General features: G+C 36.9%; 4 protein-coding genes across 5 annotated transcripts; 2 read left to right on the top strand and 2 right to left on the bottom strand.

The window, feature by feature from the left end:
* Positions 1-235: 235 nt before the first annotated feature.
* LOC109161550 (40S ribosomal protein S3-3-like) lies at positions 236-2747 on the top strand. Its single transcript, XM_019309999.1, has 6 exons — positions 236-345; positions 456-603; positions 1330-1501; positions 2073-2127; positions 2211-2342; positions 2431-2747. The coding sequence occupies exons 1-6, from the start codon at positions 316-318 to the stop codon at positions 2605-2607; spliced, it is 714 nt and encodes a 237-aa protein (XP_019165544.1). The 5' UTR covers positions 236-315; the 3' UTR covers positions 2608-2747.
* Positions 2691-3777, bottom strand: LOC109161551. Of its 2 annotated transcripts, XM_019310001.1 has the most exons (2): positions 2952-3777; positions 2691-2828 (listed from the first exon to the last, which is right to left on the bottom strand). In XM_019310001.1, the coding sequence occupies exons 1-2, from the start codon at positions 3497-3499 to the stop codon at positions 2825-2827; spliced, it is 552 nt and encodes a 183-aa protein (XP_019165546.1). In that variant the 5' UTR covers positions 3500-3777; the 3' UTR covers positions 2691-2824. The 2 variants fall into 2 exon arrangements, with proteins under 2 accessions (XP_019165546.1, XP_019165545.1); XM_019310000.1 differs by having other exon boundaries at positions 2691-3777.
* Positions 3778-5156: 1379 nt separating this feature from the next.
* Positions 5157-5914, bottom strand: LOC109161302. The gene has a single exon (XM_019309635.1). The coding sequence runs from the start codon at positions 5839-5841 to the stop codon at positions 5377-5379; it is 465 nt and encodes a 154-aa protein (XP_019165180.1). The 5' UTR covers positions 5842-5914; the 3' UTR covers positions 5157-5376.
* A 1223-nt stretch (positions 5915-7137) lies between these two features.
* Positions 7138-8721, top strand: LOC109161544 (cysteine-rich and transmembrane domain-containing protein A-like). Its single transcript, XM_019309992.1, has 3 exons — positions 7138-7343; positions 7436-7625; positions 8379-8721. The coding sequence occupies exons 1-3, from the start codon at positions 7295-7297 to the stop codon at positions 8422-8424; spliced, it is 285 nt and encodes a 94-aa protein (XP_019165537.1). The 5' UTR covers positions 7138-7294; the 3' UTR covers positions 8425-8721.
* The last annotated feature ends 278 nt before the right edge of the window (positions 8722-8999 follow it).

Genomic DNA, 8999 nt, shown 5'->3' with positions numbered 1-8999 from the left:
TTTAATATATCAGGGGAGAAAACCACCACTTTTAGAATAATTGAGGGGACTAATGTGCTTACCTAAGTAATTCAGGGGGGAAAAGTGCTATAAGTATACAACTCAGGGGGAAAAAGTGTCATTTTCCTAAATGTTTTTTTATAATTGGGCTTTACTTTATAATAGGCCCTTAGATGCGGAATTAGAGTCTAAATCCTAGTTTTAATTCCTCCGTTGTTTTATAAAACTGCATCAGAGCCAGAAATCTAGGGAAAGACTGAGAACTTGCAAACCTTATTTAGTTCTCTAATCTCTTATCTTTCTCTCCGTCCAAGAATGGCTACCCAGATGAGCAAGAAGCGAAAGGTGAGTTATCTCTTTCTCTCCTCCATTCTCATTTCTGTTTATATGCAAGCCGTTTGCGTAGACGCTCAGGCATATGCTAACACGGTATGGATATTATTTGGTGTTGACAGTTTGTGGCGGATGGAGTGTTCTTCGCTGAGCTGAACGAGGTGTTGACGCGTGAGTTGGCGGAGGATGGATACTCTGGCGTCGAGGTTAGGGTTACTCCCGTCAGGACGGAGATTATCATCCGAGCCACTCGTACTCAGAACGTTCTCGGTAAATAGGATCTAGCTTCTTATGCAGTAATTTTTTTTTTCCTGCGATTTTGTGTATTTGTTTGTTTATATGGCGGGGAAGTGTTATTTGGTACTGGTTTTGCGTAATTGCAGTATGATTGTTGTATTTTCTGTCCAAATTGATGTGATTTTTTTTTGTACATTGGTTTTAAATCTATGCTTATTTGCTTTGGATCAGGTTGTTAATAATTATCTCTCATGGATTAGTTTTAAAAAATAGGCACAAGCCTATGTTTTGCTCCATATCTGTGTATTGATTTAAGTTGGTTAGCTGAATTTTGGCTGCCGTAAATATGGAAGCACAAGGTTTTGCCTAGATTTGTTTTAATATGCATTCCATTCACAGTAAATGTTAATGTCATCTGTAAATTGATTGTAAATGAAACTCGTACAATTTGCAACAATTGAAACCAAAGTTTGTATGAGCTGTTATTGACTTGGAAGTAAAATAAAAGTTCAATAAATTCCTGAGTTTGTGTTCTTGTGTAGTGGGTACCTTTGTGAATACAATGAACCCGTATGCCTTGCTCTTATGGGTATGTAACTATATCTATGCAGAGTAAGTAAACTACTTAAAAGTTTGGATTTGAAGCTTTCCTGGGATGTGAATTATAAGCCAAATGCTAAATCAGTTATTGAGTATTGGGGTATTATTTTGCCTTTTGATTTGATTTTCTCAGCTGATATTTTGTATTGGTCATTAAAGGTGAGAAAGGAAGAAGGATTCGGGAACTGACATCAGTGGTTCAAAAACGATTCAAGTTTGAGGACAACACTGTAGAATTGTATGCAGAGAAGGTGAACAATAGGGGGCTTTGTGCCATTGCCCAGGCTGAATCCCTGCGTTACAAGCTGCTTGGCGGCCTGGCAGTCAGGAGGTAAAATAGTTTGAATTATTTCTAGTTAATAATTATTTCTAGTTAATTTCACCATGCTTCATAACATGCTGGTTATTACGTGTATATTGCCTGTGTTGAGAAAAACTGATCTTTAACACATGCATACATTCTCTTACATGTTAATATTGAATCTTTGGCTATTTCATTGAGGTTGGTGCTTTAATTTTATGCCATCCACAAAGCAAATATCAATTTTGTGTCTGACTAGAACATCTTTTTATCCACTCAATACTACTTAAATGGATCTGTATTTTTGCAGTAACCTTAGTGTAGTGTGGAAACATAGTTTTTATCTATGGTAGATAGCAGACCATGTTTTTTAATCATGTTGTAGTCATCTATAAAGCAAATTGGTCAATCATTGTACCAAGTTTGTGTCGGAAGATGACTAAATGATTTCAGCTTCTCCAGGACGGGTTCCAAGAGCTGCGATGTGATTGATACATCTAGCTCTTTGTTCTTGGGTTGCAACATCACTTGAAATCCATATTATTCCTTTTCATTCTTCAATGATGTTTTGCCAATTAATGTTGTTTTCTTGTTTGTTTAGGGCGTGCTATGGTGTTCTGAGGTTCGTCATGGAGAGTGGAGCCAAGGGTTGTGAGGTACCTTAAAAAATCTCAACCCATTTCTCGGATGTTTTTCACATGGTCGGTGTGTTTTTTAACGTTCTATATTCTTCTATCAGGTTATTGTCAGTGGGAAGCTGAGGGCTCAGCGTGCTAAATCCATGAAGTTCAAGGATGGTTACATGATTTCTTCTGGTCAACCCGTCAAGGAATACATTGACACTGCTGTGAGACACATTCTCATGAGACAGGTGAGTACATTTCAGCGAGATAATTTAGCTTTCCACACAGTTTTAGTGCCAAAAATCTTGTAATTGTTTTGACATTACATTATTTCAGGGAGTGCTTGGAATCAAGGTCAAGATCATGCTTGATTGGGACCCCAAGGGAAAGCAAGGTCCCATGACCCCTCTGCCGGATCTTGTCACTATTCATCCTCCCAAGGAAGAAGAAGAGTACGCTAGGGCACCCATAATGGCTGTCCCAACTGATATTGAAGTCCCAGTTTCTGCTTGATTAGACCACCTGCTAGTTTCTGTTTTTAAGGTTAGGAGGATACTATAAAACCATGTTTTGAGGATTATATTATAAACATCATATGAGAACTCTAGCCAGATTTTATTGAGATAATCCCAAACCTCAACCAAATTATACAATGATCTGACCATCATTAACCCTCCCCCAACATAAATTTATCCTTTAGAAATATAATAGAGATGGTTCTAATGTATCATCATTCATTACTAGAAATGGGGGCAGGTGCCTCTGTCCTGTCACTGCTCTCAACCATGGCCCGACGAGGGTACCCTTGCTGTGTAGCGGTATCAGCGATAGGTGCTTCAGCATTATTGCTCGAAAGCTCAGCCATGCCGCGCCGTGGAGTAGCGATAGGTGCTTCAGCATTATCGCTCGAAAGCTCAGCCATGCCACGCCGTGGAGTAGCCGCACCGTCGCTCTGAAGTTGAAGGCCACCACTTCGCTTCTGGCACAACTCCGGCAAGTACACTCCTTCACCGGAGGCCAAGTCGAAGTAAAGGGCAACGATGTTGGGGCAATTATTGTAACATGCGGCGGAGCAAAGCTTAGCCATGGAGGTCGGGTCAAGCAAGGCATCTGACGACATCCCAACCGATTCCCGATCGACCCCGCACGCTTCCACGCACTCATCGGTCTCTATGTATTCCGCCACGTTACTTCCGACCACCACCTCTGACGTCTTGCATTGGTACTCCAATTTCCCATCGTCCTCGATCGAGTTCTCCAACACGCACCTCTTTGCCGAGGATGAGACGGAAAAGGCACAAATGTTTACAGCCAAGTTCTCGCAGATAATATCAGCGACAACGGCTTGGAAGGAGAGGATCATGCAAGCCAATAAAAGAACCAATGCGAATCTCATGGAAGCCATGGATTCGATCTCAAATTGGTTCTTTTATTTCACTCGCAATCGATCCTATGATTTTATTGTTTATTATATTTGGCTGAGTTTAATTTGTGGGATGGAGAAGATGGTAGAAATATTGAAGGTTATTTATACAATGATTTTGTGGTACCTAGCTAACACAGTAAAATGTGATCGAGCGAGGTTTCACACAAATGAGGAAAATTAGTTAGTGATATATGGATCGAAGTCAATATCCTCTTTTAATTTAGTGGCGTTTGATTATTTACTTTAACGAGTGATGAATAACATAATTCCAGTACTAGCAAATTTTACGGATTATATCTTAATGTTTCTTTCAGAACATTGAACAATAACGTAACTGTGAATTTCCCAGTCACTTAAAAAAATGTTATAGCATGTAAATGGTAGTAAAGTGATTTTTTGGGTCTTAGAATTATTATGATTCATGGGGTTGTAGAGATTAGCGAATTAGGTGCCAAAATGATATTGTTAACTAAATTGTTATAATACTACTTTTAATAATTTCTCTTTAAATAATTTTAATTACATGACACTATCGGTATTAGTTATAATGGAATTGAAATACGTTATTTTATCTTGATAAAATATAAAGTACCAATATTTTAAATTTAATGTACAAACATGTTAACTCTAAAAATACGGACAAAAATTAGAAATATAACGTTAATTTTAATTTGCCTAACTCATCATATCATCCTCCCAACAATAATGATCTAATTTTAATTTCTCAAAAAAGTTCTATGAAATTTAAAGGGAAAAAAAGTTCCTTGTAATTATAAAATCATAAAGAAACATTGGTCCTTTGTAATAAATTAAATTGAGTCCCTTTAACAAGAAAAGATTTCAGGAGTGACAAAGAAGTTGTTACTTTTTTTTTTTTTTAAAGAGAAGTTGTTACTTTTATAACCCTATATACATTGCTATGACTGTGCATTTTTTACAGTCAGATATAAAAATAAATTTTCTAATAATGTTATAGAAAACTTAAATTTGAGTCGAAGTTGTTGAATGAACTCGGTGTTTCTTCACAGATCTGGTCAAACATAGCCAAACCTGATTCTGCCACTCGCCAAAGATTCATATTATATTTTTATTTAAAGGAAGTGGAACTTATAATATCATAACTTTACAAAAGATTCATGTTACGTTGCTAAAATACTAAAAATTACGAAATTATATACAATTGGGAAAGAGAAAGATGCAATACATTCTTTTCAACGGTTTTTTTTTTTTTTTATTTTTAAAGCCGTTATTTTCAAAGTTATTAATTTGTTTTCTTATTTTATTTAGGGTGCTTTTTTGAAAAAAAAAAAATATATTGTGCTACTGAAATTAGTATTATAACATAATTCTCAATATAATCCTATAACGTAATTATCAACATAATCCTTTACAAAGTGACACATGGAAGGATCAATTGTTATACTGATTCACCATGTTTAATAGTGACACTATAAAGTTCTCTTCATTTAAGTTTTTTTTTTTTTTTTTTAGCCTCGTGATTATTACATTCATCTCAAGTTTTGTGCATAAATTTTAATGATTTTGTGGGATCAAACAATATAATGACATGAATGCATATTGTTGAGTGATTTATATAACTGCACTTAAATTTGGATGTAAGATTTGCAATGGAGTATGAAGCAATCAATAAGCCATCTTATTTCATGAGCTTTCTTTTGAAAAGGCAAAAAGAATGTTGTTGTTTGAGCAAAAATCTCAAACCTCAACCAACAACTTATAGAATAATCCAAAAATCCACACCCCTCCCAGGCTAATATAAAACCATACATAACCAATATTTCTGTATATATCTGTTGAGATCGTTGTCAAAACTCAAAACTGTGAACCTCGATCAACTATTGCCACGACGACGGTTGAGGGCTGGTCTGTTGCACCTGGCACAAATTAGGCAAAAACACCCCTTCACCCGCAGCCAAGTTGAAATATAGGTCAATGATGTTAGGGCAATTATTGAAGCACGCCGTGGAACAAAGCCGGGCGGTGAAAGTCGGCTCAAGCAACGCATCCGACGACATTCCGACCGTTTTCCGATCAACTCCGCACGCTTTCACGCACGAATCGCTCTCTACGTACTCCGACATGGAACTCCCAACCACCACCTCCGATGTCTTACACTGGTACTCCACCTTCCCGTCGTCTCTTATTGAGTTCTCTAACAAACATCTATGGCCGGACGATGATATTGAAAAGGCACAAAAATTTATCGGCAATTTTTCACAGATAATATTGGCGAGAACGCCTTGGAGGGAGATGATGATGCAAGCCAACAAAAGAACCAGAGAGAATCTCATCGCAGCCATGGATCGATCGGATCCTCTTTGGCTCTTGTTTTATTATTTTTATTTTTTAATTAGTGGATGGCTTTATTGATGTGAGAATGATTAAGTTAGGAATACGTACAGACTATTTATATAGAGTTTGTGTGATTCTTAGAATGACTCGTTCTACTTCAATTCAGGAGAATTAGTTAGCAAGCTAAGATCCACTTTTAATTCAGTTTTTTTTTTTTATATATTTTTTTAGGAATAAGTAAAATTTCAATTAAACCAAGGTTCAATACAAGCAGGAACAGAATGAGATCATAAAGACCAATAATAATTCAGTTTATTATTTCAATTCCTTTGTTAACAACATTGTACATTTATGCGCATAAAGAGTCTGGTTAAAACCTAGTCCCTCTAATGTTTTTTTATTTAATTTATTTTGAATTAATGACAAAGCATATAACATAATTCTTTAATATTTTCTATGAGACTATCCAATGTTATTCATTTATTTTCTTTATAAAGAAAATTAATGTATTTCCAAATTTTATTGGGTTTACAATTCTTTAATATTTTCTATGACACTATCCAATGATTATTTACTTTACTATTCAAATCAGTATTAGGTGGTTACATTTAGATATAACATAATTCTCAATATTTATCATTTACAAACAAGATATACACAAACACATTTATTGAAACGTTAGAATGAGGTATATTTAGAGAAATTAATATATTCTAAATATACTAGTTATGACACGTTATCACATAAAACATGTCATAAGTATGTAATATTTGTCAGCAGTATTACATTTTTTCATTGAAAAATAATAGTATTTGATTCTTGAAAAGTATTAGGGAAAATATTGTAATTTTATGAGGGATGAGAAAAGACTAGAGATAATAGATCATGACTCAACCAAATGAGCTTGAACCGCCCTCCTTAGGGTAACAACCCCAATACTGTCCTAAAACATAATTTGCACAAAGTATTTTTACATGATGTTTGATAAGTTGTAATTGTAATTTTTTTTCTTCATATAATTCTTTGACATGCACAACTTTATTGTTTGGTTGAAAGAAATTATAATTCTCTCCGAAAATCTTATATCTCTTTAGAACTCTAATTCGGCAAATGAAAAAGAAAATTGTAATGACAAATTTGCCCTTACCAACCAGCCTCAATCATTCTTTCTCATTCAATATGTATGAAATTGGGGTTAATCATTACTTAATAGGGAAGAATATAAAAAGGGGAAATAAAATTGAAGTATTTGGTGTAACGCACAACGTTTGACAACTAATGTGTCTTCAAGCTTTGGATTTCCTTTGACGCGTATGATACCTCATAGGCGCATATAAAAAACCCCTCCGGATCCTTTAAACCATTCTGCCGTATTTGTCTTGCATTGTCTCTCTCTCTACACACCAGAATTCTCCGGTATCCCATTCCGGCGCTCGATTCCCGTTCCGGCATTCAATCATCATGAGTTACAATCAAGGTCCCCCTCCCGTCGGTGTGCCGCCTCCTCAAGGTAAGCTTTTTTCAGTTTCCTTCTTCAATTGAATCGTCTTTTTTGCCAGTTTTTGGGGACGGATCTGATGGATTTTTGAGTTTCTGGATTAGGTTATCCGCCGGAAGGATATCCCAAGGATGCTTATCCTCCGCCCGGTTACCCGCCCCAAGGGTACCCCCAACAAGGTTACCCTCCTCAGGGATACCCTCCCCAGGGCGGTTACCCTCCACAGTATCCTCCGCCGCAGTACGCCGCCCCGCCGCCTCAGCAATCTGGTAGCTCCGGCTGCTTGGAAGGATGGTAAACTTCTCTCAATCCTCTTATCTATGACGGTTTTGCACTATCCGAGTATCGATTTTCGCTTTTGTGCATTTATATCGGGATGCATGTGTTAGATCTATGTGATCTGGGATTTTCCACTCCGATTGACTCCTAGTCAACCCTCTGGCGGCGCCGATGCGCGATGGCGGCGCACCACCGGTTGCTGTGTTGTTTAGACCGAGCTTGTGCTTCCGCGAATCGCGTCGGTGTTTTGCAATAGTTCCACACCGACTTTACTGTTACTCGCTTCCTTCCCCGGCATTCCCGTCGGAAAACATCTCTACTCCCTTTAACTGTTATATCTGTGTCGTGTTAATTTTCCATGGTACTCCCAAATACAATGCACAATTGAATGCCCGTCACATGTTTGATGAATTGCTCTAGAACATTACTGTATGTTGATCTAAACTTGTGCGATCCCTCAGGCCAGGATTGTCAGCCGACATAAGATTCAATTCTCTTTCGAAATCAGGATATAATGTGCTTAGTATTACCTAATCAGTGTTGTTTTTCATGCAATCCCTATCAATTAGATTTACCTATGGTATTTTTATGTGTCTGGAGAAGTGACATTCTGCTCAATTGTTCGGGTGCATTTACAAGACTCTGAGATTAATCGTCTTCCTTGTTTAAGTAATCAAATTGCTGTGTAATTGTACATAGCTTTCATAAAACATCATAGTTGTAATAAAGGGGATGGAGAAATTGATTCACTGTATCTTCTGTCTGCAGTTTGGCTGCTCTGTGCTGTTGCTGTCTCTTAGATGCGTGCTTTTGAGGTTGATGATGAACTGCAGTGGAAATGGTTGGCTATGGAGGGGGCGAACAGGAGTACATTCATATCCCATTACACCTGCAAAAAGGATCTTTTACGAACAATGGATTATCTTATCTTAGTCTTGTAGTTGTCTTTCGTTCTTCTTAGTTAAATTAGCTTTTGATAAATAATTTGCAGACAGACTTCCTCAGAACTTCCTATCGATTTTATGATGCTTCAAAGTGTGAAATACCATGTAAATTTCAAGAGATCCTAATTTCTTTTATGTGGATATACAACTCCTGCTTCTTCTTCTTCTCCCCTCTGTTTGGTCCCTATAATCCCTACTATAGTTTAAGTTCTTGTGGTGATTGGCTTTGGAGCCAAAGTGTTGCAGAACGGAATATTGGAATCTTGCCACTTTGGCTCCGGAGCAATCAATTAGCCTTAAAGAAACTGAATATGATTCCTTGTGTTGGGTTGTGATGAACTGTCAGCTCATTTTGTGATATATGTTTTCTTTGCCTTTCCGGCAAGGAATTGAATTTTCTCGTGATCTTTTGCCTGTTTGAATGGATTAGTTATACTTTAATTAT

This window comes from Ipomoea nil, unplaced genomic scaffold (assembly GCF_001879475.1).
Source record: "Ipomoea nil cultivar Tokyo-kokei standard unplaced genomic scaffold, Asagao_1.1 scaffold2922, whole genome shotgun sequence".
Lineage (NCBI taxonomy): Eukaryota > Viridiplantae > Streptophyta > Magnoliopsida > Solanales > Convolvulaceae > Ipomoea > Ipomoea nil.
The sequence above is the reverse complement of the archived record's forward strand: the minus strand, read 5'-3'. Positions and strand labels throughout refer to the sequence as shown.